This window comes from Acartia tonsa, chromosome 2, assembly GCF_053477335.1.
Source record: "Acartia tonsa isolate MP-2025a chromosome 2, ASM5347733v1, whole genome shotgun sequence".
NCBI classification, from domain to species: Eukaryota; Metazoa; Arthropoda; class Copepoda; order Calanoida; family Acartiidae; genus Acartia; species Acartia tonsa.
This window is the reverse complement of record NC_137261.1, coordinates 701,736-722,963: the sequence shown is the minus strand read 5'-3', so window position 1 is coordinate 722,963 and position 21,228 is coordinate 701,736. Positions and strand designations below refer to the sequence as shown.

Genomic DNA, 21,228 nt, shown 5'->3' with positions numbered 1-21,228 from the left:
CACAAAATTTGCCGTTCTATAGATTACAATTTACAATTAGTGGTTGAAACGTTGGACACTCAAATCAAGTCCCAAAAGTAGGTACGTAAAACGTAACTTTGGGGACTAGTGTAATAAACATCCTATTGGCCTGTCCTCCCTGGGTGTTAAAAGTCTACTTAAGGGATACGACAATTAATAAATTCAACATATTAAGTTGAAAAGAAAACATTACACTGTAATGATCACTAAGTTTAATTTACAGTTATTTGGAACAGTAAATTTTTGTCCGTTTCCAGTTTTTATTTTAGATTTTTTTTTGATACAAAAAGAAAAACTAGCAATTAGGAGAAATATACATACATATATAAGATACAATTTTATTGAATATATTTTCTTGTATAGCCAGATGATAATGTACCATCCTTTTTGACGTCAGCTGTAAGTTTCAGCAGCCATTCTTGATAATCCTTTAATCAACACGAAGCTGGACACTGCAATCTTCGTCTGATTTTTACCATCCTGCAACACCTATAAACGTAATGGATTTATTATTGCTTGAATGTTTTACTAGATATTCATGTACTCTAATAAAGTAATACTTGCAGCTCGCCAAAATATCGATACTTCCATCCACCTTTTTTACCCCATCCCCGGACCTACTCTTCTACTGCATGAACGAACTGATCAATGAATAAGATCCATATTGGCAACCTAAAATGAAGACAAATTTTCCCCTGTAAATGAATCCACGTATTATAGATTAAGTTCTATGATTAACGTACCTGTTCTTATGGATAAAATTATCCTTGTTATTGAAACTATATATTCAATCACTAGCGGCTACGCCCCTAGAGGCCTATAGGGGCACTTGAGGAGAGAGTCGAATTTAATAATTCAATTTCTTATTTTAGATTTTAAAAGAAAAAGTAATAAAAAAAAAATTGGGGGGGGACGAAAATTTTTTTTTTTTTTTTGGGGGGGGGGCTGCCCCCGTCCTCATTTTTAATTTTAGTTAAAGAAATTAAAAAAAAAAATTTTTGGAGAGGGGATTTTTCATTTTTTTTCATTTTTCATAAGAAAATAGTTATAAACCTTCCCGGGACCTATGAGAAGCTACCCTGTTAAGGAGAACCCGATCGGTTCAGCGTTTAGCGAGATCCTTCGGTACAAACAAACACACAGACAATTTACAAACATCCTGTTACTTTATTATAAGGATATACAAATATTGAGCTTTTATGTTTTAACTTCTAAAGTCAACACAGATTCTTTTTAATTGATTATAAATCAATTATTTAAAACTGTTCTATGTATTTTAAATTAAAAGTTGAGTTTATTAAAGATCTTTAATTTATTTAAATACTTACTTTCCATTTCTTGTAGTACATCTATTTGAACCACTACATCTAAAACAATATATTCTTGTTATTTTAAAGATAAATTGATGTAAATCCACAATGATGATACACTAAATATCCCCTTTTGTAGATTGCAGATTCTTGTTGAAACGTTTGGACACTCAACCAACTAATCATTAACTAACCAATCAAAATTTGATAAAAAACAAAACGTTATAATAAAACTTTGGGGACAAGTGTAATAAACAGTCCAATGTCCCATCCCTCACTGGAAAATACCTGTTATTTCTGCGGCCAGATCTTGTTCTGCCCATGATTCCCTGCTAAAAAAGTAATGTATTAAAACAATGGATATAAGATATACGTGGATATATCAACAGGGGAAAATTTGTTGTCAATTTAGGTTGTTAATATGGATCTCATATATTTGTTCGTTAATCCAGTAGGAGGGGAACAATGGGACAAAATGGGTAGATAGGGTTTAGCCCGCTGTGATTTTCACTTTATTACAGAGCATGAAAAATAAGTAATAATATATCCATTAATACCATATCATTTTTACAATACAATTTTTGAGGGTTTGTGATTTTTATAATCTAAAAGTTTCGTGATAAAATGATTCAAATGAAATATAATTAAAGCTTCATTAAAATTATTCTTTGAAATTGAACTTTTTATTCACTTTGATATTAATTTCATTAGCTAATAACTGAGTTAAAAAGTTATAAATCATCATTTTTTTATTGGACGTCTACTAACGATTATAGAGTTGCTACGCTTCCTAAACTGTACCTAACTGTTAGGAATCATGATACTAAGCTTGAAATCGATAGACAATTCTAACATGTCTAAATTAATGAAATGAGCTAACCATTAAGGACCTATCCTAATTATAAAAAAGCTTTGCATATAAAAATACCTCACCTGTAATAATGCTACTGCCGAACTGGTTCCTGCACTAAGGCCTAGGTTTAGCAAACCAAGTAATGGCGAACTAAAAATAAAAAAAATGTTAATTTTCATACTATATTATAAAGAGTAGTATTTTTTGTCCTTTAAGATCTCGCTGACTGCCAAACTGGTTCCTGCACTAAGGCCTAGGTTTAACAAACCAAGTAATGGTGAATTAAAAATAAACAATAATCTAGTTTTCATATTATCCTATCATATAAAGTAATAAGATATTTTGTCAGTAGAGAAAAATCTTGCTATCTGCTAATCCTATATAGTTCTCCTTTACAGTGAAGCTTCTTATGGGTCCTAGAAAGGTTTTAAACTCTTTTGGGGAAGTAAAAAATGATCCCTCAACAATTTTTTTTAATTTTTAAAAGCGAAGCTTTTCTACAATTAGGGTCGGTCCGTCCGTCCGTTCGTCCGTAACGGATAACTTTTTTCGTTAATTTAGGAATGTTAGAATAGTCCTATCGATTTCAAATTTTGCATGGTGATTCCTTTAATAGTTAGGTACGATTTAGAAAGCGTAGCAACTCTATAATCATCACCAAAATGTCCATACGTCTATTTTAAACATGTTGATTTTTTCACTTTTTAACAACAAATTTTTATGTGTCTAATCATCCGATTGAACTGATTTTTGGTATATTGATTCCTGGGACAACAAAGTATAATGTAATAAGCGAAGCAACACTATAATCAAGTCTTAAAAATGAAAGTATGTCCATAAACATTATCCTGAATCAAGCAGTTTTTCAACAAATTTACTTACAATTTTGCTTTGACTCTTATACATTTATATTATGATTATTCAGTTCTGACACTATACAAGTGTTGATGTCCGTTTGTCCTACCGTTTCAGTGCTTCGCTTTTATGGATGTTGTCATCATCCTTGTTCTTTTTAAAACATATTAAAAATGGGGAGGTGTCAACGTTTTCGCATCCCACCTTAAGTGCCCCTACAGGTTTCTAGGAGGCGTGTCTGCTACTAATATAAAGAATATTATTTTGTATTTGTTTGTTTGCTTGTCCATTAAGATATCGCTATCCACTTAACCCATTTGATTCTTTATTTTGAATTCTTCACATCAGTTCACGGATGGCAATTAAGGTTATTGTAATTCTACAAGTCTTGGGATAGTTTAAGGCTATTTGTACATTGGAATATAACATAATATTGCCTTCAAATAAAGGAGTAACCTTGTAACGTGAGAGAGAGATATATATATGACAATGGGCTGTTTATTACACTAGTCCCCAAAGTTTTATAATAATGTTTTCTTTTACGTCGACTAAACAATTTTTGGGACTTTTAATGGATTTTAATTGGCTGGTTCATTAAGTTGAGTGTTCAAATGTTTCAACCACTAATTTCAATCTACAGAAGAGTATTTTTGTGTTTTTACATTTGGGGTATATATCAATTTATCGGCCATTGTCTTATCCCTTTAGATCACTGAGTAAAATGTATGACTTTTTATTTTCGTATCAGCAGACAACTGCCTAAAATCGGATGCTGGAAATGAATATACCTAGTTGGTGGAATGTAGGAATACCCAGTCTAGAAATTAAAAAAATGATTTTGTTGTATTAATTTAATTTTTATAAATAATTTTTTCAATGTAAAAATAACCTACAATGCCTGAAGCAAGACTCACAAAATTGGATCCAAATACCTGATAAAAAATTAAATATATATTTACTTCTATTTTCAAAATTAATAATAAAGGATTTAAATATTATCTACAGATTTGTTGGCCCGGAGGGGTAGTCCAAGGCCCAGGCCAACGAAACAGGGAATTTTTAATTAATAATAAATGTATAATAGTTATTTCTCGTATCGTATTATAAACGGCTTTCCGCGGATATAGAATGTACAATTATAAGATTAAAACTAGTTTTTTTAGGCCCGAGGTGCCGGAGGCACCGGCTAAAAAAACTGGTTTTAATCATATGATTGTACATTTCTATATTCGTAGAAAACTGGATATAATACGATGCTAGACATAGTTTTTTCGTATGGATGAGAACCGGTTCCTATCCACCGGATTCGAATGAATACGAGAAAATCAATATTGTTTATTTTATTTTTCAGTTTGGCTAAAAACCCGCGGGTATTATACGAATTCTGAACCATACTGGAAAATGAAATAACATTCATGGATATTTAGAAGTTATATAGTTGCCTATACTAATATTGATTTGGTTACAGCAACTATACGATAACTAATCACTTAGCAGCTTTTTTATAGTGCCTATAAGACATGACGTCATACTTGCCTTCCATTGGTCAATTAAAATGAACACTCGGCTGCAATGTAATTTATTCTGTGTATTTTCCTCTCATTGGTTATTTGTATTGTATGATGTCATTCTTTGTAGACACTATTAAGAGTTTCAATTACTTACATTAGGAGTGTATGGATATGGTATGAGGGGAAGATAGTTGGCTGCCTGGCTGTATGCACTAAAATACAGGGATATTAAGGAATAAGACAATGGAATAATGATATATATTAGGAGTGTATGGATATGGTATAAGGGGAAGATAGTTGGCTGCTTGGCTGTATGTACTAAAATACATGGATATTAACCCTTAACAGTCGGGCCCCTTGCCGCACCTTAATCGGTCGGGGGGGGGGGGGGGTGTTGTTCAACTCCCCCCCTCCCTTATTATCTTAGTTTCTATAAGAGATAGATGGCTAAAAAAAATTGTGGAAGTCCCCTGTTTGATAATGAATATCCGACCTTAAGTAAGTCAAAGTCAATTTTCGCTTCCTTCACACTTTTATTTAATAACCTTTGTTTTTAGGTCCTTTTGTACTTAAAAATTTCAAACGGCTGTAATTTTCTTATTTTTGAAGCTAGAAGAACAATTTATTTGCAGGAAATGTTTATATTTATGTAAATTTTATATTAGAAATATTAAAATATAAATTTCAGCGGCCGCAGCTGTATATGGCAGCTGCAAGCCGCTGCAGTCCGCGGTCGGCAGGAAAATGGCCGCGGATCTTCATAAAATTTTAATACGTTATGTAGACATGTAAGAAAAGCTTAAGTTTATAATTTGAAGTCTCCAAGTCAAAAATTGCGGCCACAGGAGCTTTTTAAAGATTTCTTGAGACCTGGAGGATCAGGACCTGCAGGATCATACCTGGAACCTGATATTGACTTGAACACCTGTTTTTAATATAAGAATGTATTACTAGAGGATATTCTAGTATTTTGGTAAGATAAAATGCTTGTTTAGGTCAAAAAAATATTTTTGCTCTTTACCTGGATGACTCTGCCAGGTTTGCTGGCATCCTGTGCCCGCCAGGATGGAGATATTTAAAAATTTCCAACTCTCAGTTATGTGTCATACCCATACTTAAAAAGTCATGCAGTTTGGGCTCTTTATCTTTCACACACAAAAAATGAGATAGAAAAAAACTTAGGGTGTGCGTTTAAGGCCCCCCCCCCCTCCCCCCCGACCGTTAAGGGTTAAGGGATAAGACAATGATTAAAGAGTTGTTATGCTCGCTTTCTAAATAACCTAATAGTCACAGGAATAAGTATGCCAAGATCAATATTTAAAGCCTTTAGCATGCTTAAAGAAACGACGAAACGGACAGACGGACCGACCCTAATTATAGAAAAGCTTCGTTTTTCAAAAACAAACCTGTCTAAACCATAAGCTTGTCGTTTCTTTCTTACAGTATTAGTAGTACAGCTTACTGTCCACAGTATACATAAAACAACTAATCCTACGAATGAGGACCTCATAGTCATTGTAAACCCAAAACAAAACTAATTCTTACGTGCAAATAAATGAGTGAGTAAGACTTAAAAGTATTAAAACAAGGACTTTTATTATCGTTGGTAGCGTTGAATTACAGGGCGGAAGGGGGTGATATTGGGCTGTTTATTACACTAGTCCCCAAATATTTATAATAATGTTTTCTTATTTTTTGGCTTGAAAACTTTTTCGAATTTTTTTAAAATTTTGATTGGTAGGTTTTTTTATTTAAGTGTCCTAACGTTTTAACCACTGAATGTAATCTACAAAAGGGGTAATTATATTTATCATATTTGGGTATGTACATCAATTTATGTCCCATTTGAATCTCAATTAGCATTAGAAAACGATGTACACAGAAAATGTATCTGTTTTTTAGGTATTCTAATTAAACAATGAGTTTACTTTTTCGGAGATTTTTTATGTTTAATCAAATTATTTGACGTAGCGACGGAAAAACCCTCAGTGTGTTGATAACAAAAAGGTAACCCATAACTAAAGCAATATTCTGATTAAATTCACGAAACTATAAAATAAAAACAATTTATTCTTATTCAAAGACAAAATTATGAGAGTTAGTTAACTAGTTGCTATGAAAGGAAATGGATATGCAATATATTGGATATATTGACAGGGTAAATTTAACTTGCTAATAACTATTTATGTTACTCATTTATTGGTCAGTTCGCTCATCTAGTGGGAGGGGAGTTGATGGAGTAAGAGGTTGGAAGGTGGTATCATTATTTCAGCCAGCTACTTGCATCACTTTATTAGAGTACATGAAAATGTGATGCAACATCCAACTAATAATTTATCCATTTTAAAGGAAAACCTTTGTGAAATTCCAACTACGATGTTGTATTGATTATTTACTTTTGAGACATTTCAAAGTGAGTCAATGAATGAAAATTAAAACATATTTTGACATAAACGTTTTTGTTTGAATGTAACTTTTCAGTATGACGTCGAAACCAATAAATATCCGCTGGAATAGAACCGGTTCTCAACCATACTGAAAAATTATCGTATTACAGAAATTTTTTTACGAATAATAAAATAAAAATGATGAAATTAATACCAGATTAAATAACAAAGGCCTTCTGGCCTAACAAAATTGGTTTTACAATTCGTTAGCTTGAAAAAATGGAGGATGTAAAATATATTTTCCACAAATAATGCTGATCTACATAAGCGATAATTTTGATTGTCATTATTTGGGATTAAAATATATTTTTTTATTGATAGTCCCATTCTTTAAGTTCTCAAAATAGATACACTTAATTTTCTTTAATTACTTTGGGATTTTTTTGTTTGATTTTTACGTCTAAGTTTTTGTTTATTTTTGATGTGATTTACGTTTCATTATTTGTATTTTAGTATTGCTACCCATGATTTTTTTATTCTTTTCAAAATTCTCTTGAATTATTATACTGGACCTACGGACATTCTGGCAACGATTGTTGAGTTGATTCAGTTTCTGAATTTCACCTTTGCTTAACCCTTACAGATCGGACCCCAATTCGCACCTTATAATATCAGGGGGGGGGGGGGGGGCTCTAAGAGCCCCCTTTCTATCTCGGCTCCTGTTACAGATAAAGACGTAAAAGTTTTTTTCTGGTGGTTCATGTGTATTTTTAGAGAACATTACTTGTTCTAGTCATAGCTGTCAAACTTCTCCTTGGCCGCTTTTTAGCGGCAAGCCGCTAAATATTGAAACAGCTGTAGAGCGGCAAAGTTTAAAGCTGTGTTAAGATTTGATGCAAAGGTTTGTATATAAAAGTAAGGGTATGTCTGTCTGCGTGCCTTCCAGTAGCCTCAGATCTTTATAATTCACACCCCTCCTTAACCGAACTTTAGATTTAAAAAATTTTCCAAACATTCGGACAATTGGGCGTTCAAATAGGACCTAGTGGTAGTTAGAATCAGTTGAGAACAAAATCCTTGCCGTTCCTTCTTGCCAGATATCGCCATTTTAAGATTTTATGTAAAATTACACTAAAAATCCAAATACAAACTTAAATCTTCCTTCATTTATTTAGTATAATTTTAGTGAGACATCCCCAAAACAGAGTATCTTTGCTCCTGTGGCCAAACTAACTGTCTGGAGTTCCTAACAGAGAGTGCCTTTATGTGTTAATGTGGTATCCGCCTAGGTTAAATGGCAGACACCCGAGTTCAAATGACTACGGCAGTGCGAACAGACGTGGACACATATATTATAGAGAAGCTACGCTTCTCTGGCAATCACTAAATAATAAACAGAGTCTATTCAGATGTTCCTTTATTCAGGGTCTAAGGTTTACTAAAGTTATATACAACAAACAATAAATACACAGATTGGAATAAGTAATCATAAAGCAGAATCAATATAAATACATATACAATAATCAGATTGGGCAATAATGATCCCCCATCCCTGGAAAGGGTGGGGGAACCAAACAATACAGCTTAACCATAATAAGTCTGTCAAAATCTATCATTAATTTTAAAGCATAGGGAGGGGTCGGCTGACCCCTTCCCCAGTACTCGGGGGAGGGCCCTTGGCCCTTCTCCGAACCAAGGTCAGGGTTGCCATAGAACATGGCTCACGGCTGCCGAATACCACAACTCTCCCCTCGGAAGGCTGGGAGGGGGTTTCCCTGCCAGACTTCCGACAGTGGTTGAGGCCTTCGGCCCGCTCATTAGGGGCTATTATGTACAAGAGATAATGATTCAATGGAATCCTAGTGGTGATTTTCAGGGCTGATGGGCCCCCAACGTGGGGTAGAAGGTAGAGGCTGGCTTTTGTTGGGCACGTAGCTCGGCGCCAGCGGGTGTCAGGTTGGCATGGGGCGCAGCCGCTGCGGGACCGGTCAGCAACGGGGCATTCTGGTTGGTGTTGGCAGCGGCTGGGGCACTGGCTACCAGGTTGACTGTCTGGGCGACAGCCTGGCCTCCCGAGGGGCCGCGGGGCTTTCCAGAGTGTGGCCCAGGCCTGCCTGGGCGGTCATTTCCACTATCGGCTGATTTCATGGACACCATCTCCTCGGCTGCTTCCCGGCCAATAGGAATGGCATCCCAGTCCACTGAAAAGTCCCGGGACTTGGCATGGGTGAGCCTGGCCCTGGCCAAGGCCTTACGATACAGGGTTGGGTGATACAGGAATACTTGTGACATCGCGTTCAGGGCGGCTCGTACACCTCCTTGTGCAGCTGCCAGGGAGATGATGGTTAAGTCTCCCAGCAGCTTGAGGATCAACAGCAGCAGACACAGTATGGCTGCGCCATCTCCCCACTCGTGAATAGCCTGTCTGAACCCAGCCCAGACATCCAGGGTTTCCTCCCCTTCCTCCGCCAGTCGGTCAATATTGTAGGACACGATCCCATGGTCTCCGGTGGCTGAACAGCTGCCTTGCTGGACGCATGAGCCATACGACAGGCCGGTCAGCATGGCGGCCTTATACGCCGGGAACGCTAGTAGCTGCTGCCAGTCATTCAGCTCGGCCTGAGAATACAATCCTCCCGAGCTAAAGTCATCCAAGGGCTCGGTCAGCAGCTGCTTGGGTGTATCCAGCGGGGGCGGCCTCTTCTTAGGTGCAGGAGTTAGCTCTATCCACCCTTCCTCGGCGTGTACAGTTAGGGGGTAGGTGGAGGAGCAGGGAATCTTGGTGGCGTGGCCGCTATACACCTTTGTCACGGCATCTACAAATCCTGTGGGCTCCACCGGCACCTTGTCCCAACATTCATTGCTCTCCCTTACCACGTACTTATTACGTTGGCAGGTAAGCTGGAGCAATACATCTCCCCTCAAAATAGAGAACGTGCTCCCCTGGACACGCACTGGATGGGCCGGGTCTAGCTGCTGGAGCTTCCAGCAATTGGCCGCTACTTCTTCTGCTGCTGCACTTCTCATTCGAGTTTCCAGGGTAAATCCGATGTAACCCGCGTGTATCTGAGCCTGGAGGGGGACATCCACGTCCCTGGCCAATACTCTGGGCAACGCTGCCGCAGCCGGGTCTGCTGCCACGAACAATGCTGGGTGGTTGGTAGCATGGGCCTCAAAGTCGCAGTTCACTATTGAGGTGGGGGTAGTCATGTTGATGAAGAATTGGGCCTGATGGTCAACCAGGAACGCATCCATCACCAGGCTGGGCTGGAGGCTGCGGATCAGCCTCAAGGGGCAATCTCTCCCCAGGTGGTCCCACACATATGTGGCCTCTCCAGTGACACAGGACAGCTCGGACTGGGGACACTCTAGGGTCAGGTGGTCAGACTGGGACTCCACCCGTCCGTTCTCAACTACGTAGGTCTCTTCCTTGACCAGCAGCCGTCTCTCCTGGAGCACTAACTCATTTCGGTACAGCTGGCCTTCAAAATGGACGTCCTCCCCTTCACAACCCACCCCCTCGGGGCTGTTGACCAATGCGCCTACCATATCGAGGGTAAAGAACAGGGGGTGGTTCAGCTGGAACGTCAATGGCTTGGTCTTGCCTGGCAGGGTGTAGACTCGGCTCCGGGCCAGGTCCCGGCACGTTTCTGGGTCAATCTTGGTTGGCCGCATGAGGGTGGGGACCGAGGTCACCTTCAGGTGGCCCCAGACTCCACACCTAAATGTCCACTGGGACACTGTGAGTTGACAGCTATATCCCGTGGTCTCCCGAATCTTGACTTGCTGCAGGACATGTACCTCCTGGTGTAGCGGCTCCTTGCTACACATCTGCTCTTTGTTGTAGGTGGTGACATGGGTGGGGTTGGCACAGTCCAACCCTACTAAGACATAGCTAGTTGTAGGCCACACAGCTGCTAGCAATAGGCCCCACAGAACCATCCACCAATGGGAGAATCTGCCAGACAGCCATCGTCCTCGCGCACGCATCTGGGGATCCTCGGCTCTGGCCACAACTGCTTCCTGGGGCTGGACACTGCTGGACTGCTCCTGGCTAGATATAAATTTCCATTGAGTGTTATCTTTGGACGCCCGGGGCGTCCCGATGCCCTCCCCAATGACAGACTGACAGGCGACTGGCGCCTGTCTGGGCGTCAGCTCCCCTAGCCCCTAGGTGGCCCTTCCCTCGTCCATGGCATGCCCAGTGGCATGGGGCTGGAGTGCGTGTGGCACAGGCTCGCCCTGTATTACATCCCTCCCCTGCCCTAGGAACTCAGGTGCATATGGCACAGGCAAGTCCTGATAACCCCAAATCTCAATCTCCCCAGCCTCTGGTGCGGGAGGCACAGGCAAGGCTGGAGGGTTACAATATTTTGGATACAATGCATTTGTCAATTTTAACTTATCCTGGCTCAGTTGAGGGTGGTAGACAGCTGGACTCTCTCTGCTGGCAGGGGGCTCTGGATGATGGATAGCTGGACTCTCCCTGCTGGCTGGTGGCGCTGGCTAACTGGGGGTGACGGATGTCACCCCTCCCTCTGGGGCTGCAGGCTCGTTCCAGGGTCCAGGTATCTCGGTGGCGGCGACGGTTGTCGCCCCAGGCACCAGTGTGGGGGCGCTGGATAGCACCCCCCAGTCTTCACAGGTGGCGTCGGCGGTTGCCGCCCCAGACATCAGCTTGGGGGTGCGGGATCGCACCTCTCGTCCTTCCCAGGTGGCAACGCCGGATGGCGCCCCATACATCGACTCAGATGCGCTGGCTAGCGCCTCTTGCCTCTCCCGCTCGGCGGCCGCCAGGGCCTCCCCGTACACTGTCTCGGTGGCGCTGGGTAGCGCCCCTCCGCTCTTGCTGGGGGGACTCGGTCTGGCAGGCCCCATCATGTTGAGGCTGAATGGTTGAGGCCGCAGGACTTCTGGCTCCGCAATGTTGGTTGGCTGCACGAACTCCGGTCCCAAGTGGCTGAGGCTGAAGCCCAGGCCAACCCGGTTGGGTTCAGCCGCTCCTCCCAGCACGTTGATCCTGGCTGGGATAGTCCCAAACTGTGGCATTCCTTCTGATTGGCCCGCAGCGCTGGGGGCGGCTGCTTGCTGGAGTGTTGCTGGAGGCATGCTCCCTTCCATGTTGGCTACCCGGCTGGGCTTCCCTGAGTGAGCGCCCTTGTCAGCTACACGTCTCCTGCCGGCTACCTGGTCCCAGTCAGCCTTGCACTCGGCTGCCGTATGGCCTGCGTAATGGCAACATTCACATTTGGCAGGACGGTCACGGCGTGGCTGGGTGCGTCGCTCTTCTAGGCTGACCTCCATAGGCGTAGGACAATCTCTGATTCGGTGGCCCTTCCCATGGCAGCGGTAGCAGCGGCCTGGAATCTTGTCGTCTGGTGCAACCTTCCCCATCTGGTGGAGACCCGGAGCCAAGGCGCCAATCTCCATTGGCTCCGACTCATTGTACTGGGGCAACTGGACGCTGGCCGATCCCGTGAGCCCGTCGGTGGCGTCCATTAGGCACACACCCTCCTTCAGCTGCTTGGTGATCATGGTCACGGTGAACATGGCTCGCCTCGTGTACTCAGGTACCAAGGCAATCTCATGTCCCATCATAACGCGTTTCACATTGGCGTTGCGAATGCCGCAATTTAGTTAACTCCAAATCTTCGTGGCTGTAGGCCTCCCGGTACAGCGCACACTTGGTGGATATGTAGGCTTGTATAGGCTCCGTCGAGTGTTGCCTGTAGTCTCTGAAGGCTTGCTTCAGGGTCTGAGACTCATAGGCTGGACAAAATAGCATTTCACACTCGGCCTTGACTTGTTCGTATGTCAAGGCTTGGCCTGCCTCTCCAAACAGATGAGAGGCCATCTCCGCCGCTTGCCCCGCCAGGGATAGTAAAAGGGCGTTGCGGCGGTTCAGTGTGTCATGGGGGGGTACACGGTAAGCCGCCCATGACATCTCCAGCCTCCGGATGTGGGTGTTCCAGGACTGCTTGGGCGGTCCTCGGTACTCCGGCAGGTTACTCAACATCAGCTTGCGGTACTCGGCTGGAGCCGGCTGGGGATCGTCCTGGAGCCATCCTTGGAGCTGGTCGCCTCCTTGCGCTTGTGGCTGCTCCATCGGGTCAAAGGTTCAGCGGCGGGACACTAAGTTTTAAGTCAATACTATAGGTGGTTTACACTTATGGCTTCTATCCTAGCAGCCAATACCGTTTATCACTTGGTTGGTAGTTTGAACTACAAAGATCTAAAATAGGTGTACACTAGGATACTTGTCACTAGCTTCTAAGCTTTAAGGTAGGCTGGTAGGTGTAGATAGTTGTTGAGGGTCTGAACTGCTGTCAGGAACTGATTTGGTTTTCCTTATCACACTGTAGATAGGAGGGAGGAGCTTGCAAGTCTTTTTTTTCTAAAAATATCTCTGTTGTATGCTATAGAGTAGCTCCTCTCCTGTGTGTGTGAGTGCGTGAAATCTCCTTTCCTTGCAACGCGCCTACGCGCCGTCAGATTGCGCACACAGGTAAAACGCGCATCTATCCCTCAATCTGCTCTCTCATTGGTCCGCTTTATCTCCTTTGTCCGTTAAATTTTTCGTTGCGTCCCAAGCTCCGCTGCGCAACCCGTGAATTGCGCTCCGTTCTCCCGGTCGCTATCTCCACACGGTGGACGGACTTATCCAAGTGTGGGGAGAAGGGGGAGTGCGTGAGGGGACGGGGTAAAGCCGTCCTTCCCCCTATGGGGAGGGGGGTGCTGCAGGTTTGAGGTGACTGGGTGGTGAGGTAATTGTGCTTCTTCCTTAATCCTTGGCTTATTCTTATGTCACCTCAATTGTATTTGCTTCAATTTATGGTGGGCCCCTCCCCTTCCGTTGGGATAAGGGGGTGTATTTGTCGTGCTGTAGGTTTGGGGTCAGATTGTTTACCAATACATTGTTATCTTACATCTAGGTTCTATTTTTGGCTTTATCACAATACACAACAAATTTGTTTACCAAGCCCTGCCCATAAATCTATTGTTCAGCTTTCACACCAGGGTGGTAATCCATAAAATCTGATATAATATCTGTTTTTCTCGATTGGTGGCTGCGCTGTAGCCTCTCAGGATACTTGGAGTTGACGTAGTTTTTCTTCTGCTTGGTACACTACACTCGTATTTTCGCTCACAGCTCGCAGCTATTTTGCTTGTTTCAGCCAGTCGGCGGCAGGGAATGTCCCGTCCTGCAGCGCCGTGGGTCCGAATTCGGTTGGTGGCGGCAGGGAATGTCCCATCCTGCAGCGCCGTGGGTTCGGATCCTGCTATCTTTTGCAGTAAATGTTGGCCTATTTTCAGCCGTTTGCAATTATTTGGCCTGTTTCAGCCCGTCCGCAGGCCTGTTTCAGCCCTTGAGCGCTCAATCCTCCGTTAGATTTTGGCGCTCTTCGCGGTTCTCCGTCAAGTTTCGCTGCTCTCCGCAGCCTCTCGTCCGATTTCGCTACTCTCCGCAGCTCGGGTTCCGCCACACTTAGTGGTCTTTCGCTAGGTTTCGCTTCCACAACTGCCGGATACAGAGTTAGACCTTGCTATCCAGGGTGGGTAATTCAGGTTGCTTGTGTCAGTTTTGCCAGTTTCACTGCTGGGAGTACCTTAGCCTCAGCTGCGCGTCTGCTCTACACTTGTGGTTTGCCGTAATCTCACACAGCTGTCACCAAAAGTTGTGGTATCCGCCTAGGTTAAATGGCAGACACCCGAGTTCAAATGATTACGGCAGTGCGAACAGACGTGGACACATATATTATAGAGAAGCTACGCTTCTTTGGCAATCACTAAATGATAAACAGAGTCTATTCAGATGTTCCTTTATTCAGGGTCTAAGGTTTACTAAAGTTATATACAACAAACAATAAATACACAGATTGGAATAAGTAATCATAAAGCAGAATCAATATAAATACATATACAATAATCAGATTGGGCAAACAATACAGCTTAACCATAATAAGGCTGTCAAAATCTATCATTAATTTTAAAGCATAGGGAGGGGTCGGCTGACCCCTTCCCCAGTACTCGGGGGAGGGCCCTCGGCCCTTTTCCGAACCAAGGTCAGGGTTGCCATAGAATATGGCTCACGGCTGCCGAATACCACATTAACACAAATAGGGATTCGAACCCATTCCCAAAACTAACCAACGTGGAATAGCTATTCCACATTTGTTAGTTTTGGGAATGGGTTCGAATCCCTACTCATGTTGAACACATAAAGGCACTCTCTGTTAGGAACTCCAGACAGTTAGTTTGGCCACAGGAGCAAAGATACTCTGTTTTTGGGATGTCTCACTAAAATTATACTAAAAAATTTAAAGAAGATTTAAGTTTGTATTTGGATTTTTAGTGTAATTTTACTTAAAATCTTAAAATGGCGATATCTGGCAAGAAGGAACGGCTAGGATTTTGTTCTCAACTGATTCTAACTACCACTAGGTCCTATTTGAACGCCCAATTGTCCGAATGTTTGGAAAAAATTGTTAATCTAAAGTTTGGTTAAGGAGGGGTGTGAATTGTTATGGTAGGTGTTATTTTACCCTAAATTTAATATAACAAGGATGACAACATCCATAAAAGCGAAGCTCTGAAGCGGGAAGACAAATGAACATTAACACGTATAGAGTGTCAGAACTGAATAATCAGAATATAGATGTAAAAAAAATCAAAACTAATTGTAAGTAAATCTGTTGAAAAACTGCTAAAATACAGGATATTGTTTAAGGACATACTTACATTTTTAGCACTTAATTAAAGAGATGCTTCCCTTATAATATTGTACTTTGTTGTCCTAGGAATCAGTATTCTAAAAAGTAGATCAATCGGATAGTTTTATCATATAAAAACTGTAGAAAATTGCTATTTATCAAAACCAATCATGGCATCGATCGCAAGAAATCCAGTTGTAATGAAAAGAAAATCAACTGCAGATAGAAAACTTGAAATGTCGTAGTCCAGGGAAAATAATCTATATTTTAGTATTGTTTGAATAGTGTGGCGAAAATCTTTAGAGCTTTAGTATTAACTTTGTATTGTAGTTAATCATTCTCTAATGAATATTAGATAAAAGAATAAAAAAACGGAGTATTTTTTTTACCATGAATTTTTACATTTTGATCGAAAAGTTGGTATCAAACTTTTTAGTGCCTTTAAAAAATGTAAGATTGACATAATTGACATATTATTACGATATTATTAAGATATTGTTACTACAATTCTTTTGTTGATATTATAAATACACAAATTATAAAATGGAATTTTTTTCATTAAAAATTTATTAAATAATCACAAAACCTTCCCACACATAAGTTAACCCCATTCAAGCCTAAAGCATTAATCAACACCCAAATTTAATTGTTTAATTCGACCATGAGAAATTTGTAAATGCTTTCTAAAGACATACTTTCAGAAATTCCTCGCTTATATTTTTCTGCCCTGTCCTATGAATCATCTAAAAATAAGATAAATAGGATACTTATAACATACAAAAATTTGTTGTCAAAAAAGTTAAGAATCAGTGTAATTTAAATGGACATACCAATTTTTAAAAGCGAAGCTTTTCTATAATTAGGGTCGGTCCGTCCGTCCGTAACGGATAGCTTTTCTCGTTAATTTAGACATGTTAGAATTGTCCTAACGATTTCACATTTTGCATGGTGATTCCTTTAGTAGTTAGGTACGATTTAGAAAGTGTAGCAACTCTATAATCATTACCAAAATGTCCGTACGTCCATTTTAAACATGTTGATTTTTTAAAAAATTTTAATTAGTTTTTTCGTTAATTTAGGCATGTTAGAATTGTCCTATCGATTTCAAATTTTGCATGGTGATTCCTTTAGTAGTTAGGTACGATTTAGAAAGCGTAGCAACTCTATAATCATTACCAGAATCTCCTTACGTCCATTTTAAACATGCTGATTTTTTTACATTTTTAACAACAAATTTGTATGTGACCTATTTATCCGATTGGTCTGATTTTTGGTATACTGTAAATACTGTAAATATGTTGATTTTTTTACTTTTTTAAATAGTTTTTTTCGTTAATTTAGGCATGTTAGAATTGTCCTATCGATTTTAAATTTTGCATGGTGATTCCTTTAGTAGTTAGGTACGAGTTAGAAAGCGTAGCAACTCTATAATCATTACCAGAATCTCCTTACGTCCATTTTAAACATGCTGATTTTTTTACATTTTTAACAACAAATTTGTATGTGACCTATTTATCCGATTGGTCTGATTTTTGGTATACTGATTCCTGAGACAACAAAGTAAAATATTATAAGCGAAGCAACTCTATAATCAAGTCCTAAAAATGTAAGTATGTCCATAATCATTATCCTGTATCAAGCAGTTTTTCAACAAATTTACTTACAATTTTGCTTTGATTCTTATACATTCGCATTCTGATTATTCAGTTCTGACATTATACAAGTGTTAATTTCCGTTTGTCCTACCGTTTCAGAGCTACGCTTTTATGGATGTTGTCATCCTTGTTTTGTAACGAATACAGAATAAATACGCTTTTTAAAAGCTAATCTTTTCTATAATTAGGTTCGGTCCGTCCGTCCGTCCGTATGTAACGGATAGCTTTTTTCGTTAATTTAGGCATGTTAGAATTGTCTTATTGATTTAAAACTTTGCATGGTGATTTCTGTAGTAGTTAGGTAAGATTTAGAAAGCGTAGCAATTCTATAATCATTACCAGAATGTCCGTACGTCCATTTTAAACATGTTGATTTTATTACTTTTTTAACAACAAATTTTTATATGATCTAATAATCCGATTGTTCTGATTTTTGGTATACTGATTCCTTGGACAACAAAGTACAATAATTTAAGCGAAGCAACTCTGAAATAAAGTCCTAAAATGTAAGTGTGTCCATAAACATAATTCTGTATCAATCAAACAATTTTACTTACACTTTAGCTTCGACTCTTATACATTTATATTCTGAATATTCAGTTTTGACACCATACAAGTTTTAATGTCCGTTTGTCCTACTGTTTCAGTGCTTCGCTTTTATGGATGTTGTTATTCTTGTTAAATCGTATCTAACTTGCAGTTTAAAATAGATGGGAAAATTATTGCATGTCTAAATCAACAAAATGAGAATGTTACGGGCGGACAGAGGGACCGCAATTGTAAAAAAGCTTCGCTTTAGAAACAATAATAAAATTTTAGCCGGTGTAACATATTTGACTTCCTCGGACAATAATATGACGACTTTAAGGACTCCTCTTATTGCCCTTAAGATACAATTGTGAGACCAACACATTTTACATTATTGGTTCGCCCCAAGCCTCTAGGAAAGAGCGGGATATAAAAGAGAAAAAAAAAACATTTGTAAAGCTTAGTTTAAAAGTACAAGTTATTCGGACCAGCAATTTCCGAGATCTTTAGCTTCAGACAAAGAAAAGTTTACTTCTTAATATCATAGAATAATGATATTTACAATAACCAAAGGAAAAAAAGGTATTTATTTTGTTCATATTTATTAATTATATACAAATCTTAAAATAATATGTATCTTTTACTTTTTTAAATTTTTATTCTGTGAACTTATGAAAAAACAGTGGCGTGCACAGCTAGTAACAAGGGGGTGTTAAGCATTGTGGGGTGAAAAAGGGGGGACACGGTTCTTTCTAAAACCACTCCCCCCTTTCCGCAGGTCCGAAAAAATGTAGAATAGATGGAGCATTTAAGTTTTTTTTTACATATCAATAAAAAAAAAACCTAATCACACCAAAAACAAATAAGTTTGTTAAGGCATTTCTCCTCTGCCCTAACTGACTGATTCACTGATCCTTTCCTCAGAATTTGGTATAAAACCCACATGACTGCGAATACACTTGCTGTAGCTGTGTTGTTGGATCTGGTTACTTTTGGTATTCCAGCCACATGACTGTGTGAGTACACTTGCTGTAGCTGTGTTGTTGGATCTGGTTACTTTTGGTATTCCAGCCACATGACTGTGTGAGTACACTTGCTGTAGCTGTGTTGTTGGATCTGATTACTTTTGGTATTCCAGCCACATGACTGTGTGAGTACACTTGCTGTAGCTGTGTTGTTGGATCTGATTACTTTTGGTATTCCAGCCACATGACTGTGTGAGTACACTTGCTGTAGCTGTGTTGTTGGATCTGATTACTTTTGGTATTCCAGCCACATGACTGTTAAGTACACTTGCTGCAGCTGTGTTGTTGGATCTGATTACTTTTGGTATTCCAGCCACATGACTGTGTGAGTACACTTGCTGCAGCTGTGTTGTTGGATCTGATTACTTTTGGTATTCCAGCCACATGACTGTGTGAGTACACTTGCTGCAGCTGTGTTGTTGGATCTGGTTACTTTTGGTATTCCAGCCACATGACTGTGTGAGTACACTTGCTGTAGCTGTGTTGTTGGATCTGGTTACTTTTGGTATTCCAGCCACATGACTGCGAATACACTTGCTGCAGCTGTGTTGTTGGATCTGATTACTTTTGGTATTCCAGCCACATGACTGCTTGTACAACATGCATCCTGGTTATACCAAAGATAATCAAAATCAACATGGTATAAATTTTGTTTTGGTTTTCATCATTTTGTCACCTTATCATTTACTAGTGGCTACGCTCCTAGCCTTTAAGAGCTATGTTTTTAGAGGAGTATAAAAAGGGCAGAAATAGCCTAAAACCTTCCTAATGTTTAAATCTAAGTACAAAATAGCTTAAAACTATCCCATGTCCTATATGAAGCTTGAAGTAGTTTTTTAAATCTTAAGCTTTAGACAAAAAAAAACTTTTTACTTTTTTACTATGATGACAAAAATTTGGCTTTCATTTGAGATTTCTCTTTAAGTAGATTTATGAAATGACATTACATTAAACAGCACTAAAGTTTGAATCAACAACAAAAAGTATATTTTATACAGAAATATGGAAAATTAAAAGTTCAAAATAATTTGTAACATTGTTCTATATAAATGTATGTTTAATATCTTTGATCATATTTGCTGTTATCTAATGTCTCATACCTATATTTTTTTAGACAAAATGAATTGAAAATGATTGCTAAAATCGAAATATATCTTCATGCCTCAGAATAGTGTATTTTTTTTAAATAGGTTTAAAAACATACTAACTTCAAAAAATTTAAAGAAATAAAACATTTTAAAATATTAAATGAAGGAACTTTTTTTGCTATGCATATTTTTTTGCTAAACACATTAATAATACTTTTAAAAAAAGATAGAAACCTTTAGTTACAAAATAAATTTAATTTGATGTATTTTTTAAAATTAATTGAAAGTATATTATAAACGTTAATAAATTAAATAATTAACAACTAATTTTGACAATAGGTTACACAATTATATTTATTATATAACAAGAATCATAAATTAACATATTTAAACAAAACAAGTTTTAAAATTACATATAAATGTTTAATTTATGTCTTTAAAAAGTGTTTACAGTAATAATCTATGACTCAAATGATTAAGTGTCAATCAGGGCTCGGCAGCCGCCACTAAGCCTCAAATGAAAACCCGTCTGGATTCTTTGACAATTCTTAAAAAAGAGGGATTGCCTTATTTGGGTCAGGTTTAGACTGAAATTTAAAAATTGAAAATCGAAAAAAATAAGATTTCCCTAAGGCTTACAGGCGGCTGACGAGCCCTATAGTAATGCAATATAAAAGAATGAAAAGGGTCTATTTTTGGTGGGATAAACAGTAAAAAATTGTATTGTACAATATATACAAATTTTGAAAATCAACGTGTATTAGCCATTTATATTTGGGTTACTTGTATATTTTTATTGTAGGTACTCATTACGCAAAATCACGTACGCATTAATTATCAATTGTTTGAAAAAGTATAAAGTACATAACACAAAAGCTTCATGATAACCTTATTTTATATTCGAGTAATTAAAAGTAACAATTAGAAAATTATTTCTATTTGTATGAATTTGATTCTCCCCTATCGAACACTGCACTAACCTTTCTTAGGAAGAGGAGGATTTTGTCCCATACCTAACCCCTGCAAAGGCCCTAACCCTTCCGGCACTAACCCTGCGGGGCTATTCAGTTACCAATATAACCCATTATTTGGCATTAAGTAATAAACAAAAACAAAAGACTACCACCAAAACTTAAAAAAAAAAAATAATTTCAAGTATAATGAAGGATTAAGTTTCTTTAATCAACAAAACACATGTAAGTAAGCTTATTTCAAGGTTTAGTGAAAAATCTACTAATTCTAATTTTCTTTTTTAAAAATCCCAACCCCCTACCTTTGCTCTCT

At 39.3% G+C, this 21,228-nt stretch overlaps 1 protein-coding gene across 2 annotated transcripts; it reads right to left on the bottom strand.

Annotated features, from left to right (window-relative positions):
- Positions 1–261: 261 nt before the first annotated feature.
- On the bottom strand, positions 262–6,080 carry LOC145333409 (uncharacterized). 2 transcript variants are annotated; one of them, XM_080178529.1, is made up of 8 exons: positions 5,957–6,080; positions 4,705–4,762; positions 3,933–3,971; positions 3,828–3,856; positions 2,265–2,334; positions 1,620–1,663; positions 1,350–1,388; positions 262–510 (listed from the first exon to the last, which is right to left on the bottom strand). In XM_080178529.1, the coding sequence occupies exons 1-8, from the start codon at positions 6,064–6,066 to the stop codon at positions 456–458; spliced, it is 444 nt and encodes a 147-aa protein (XP_080034655.1). In that variant the 5' UTR covers positions 6,067–6,080; the 3' UTR covers positions 262–455. The 2 variants fall into 2 exon arrangements, with proteins under 2 accessions (XP_080034655.1, XP_080034662.1); XM_080178536.1 differs by having other exon boundaries at positions 1,620–1,660.
- Between the last annotated feature and the right edge of the window lie 15,148 nt (positions 6,081–21,228).

Excerpts from the sequence above, each read along its gene's own strand:
- LOC145333409 (XM_080178529.1), bottom strand. The coding sequence starts at position 6,066 with ATGACTATGAGGTCCTCATTCGTAGGATTAGTTGTTTTATGTATACTG. Across the intron at positions 3,857-3,932 it reads TGAGTCTTGCTTCAGGCATT|ACTGGGTATTCCTACATTCC; the intron begins GTAGGTTATTTT and ends TTTAATTTCTAG. Across the intron at positions 1,664-2,264 it reads CGGCAGTAGCATTATTACAG|CAGGGAATCATGGGCAGAAC; the intron begins GTGAGGTATTTT and ends TTACTTTTTTAG.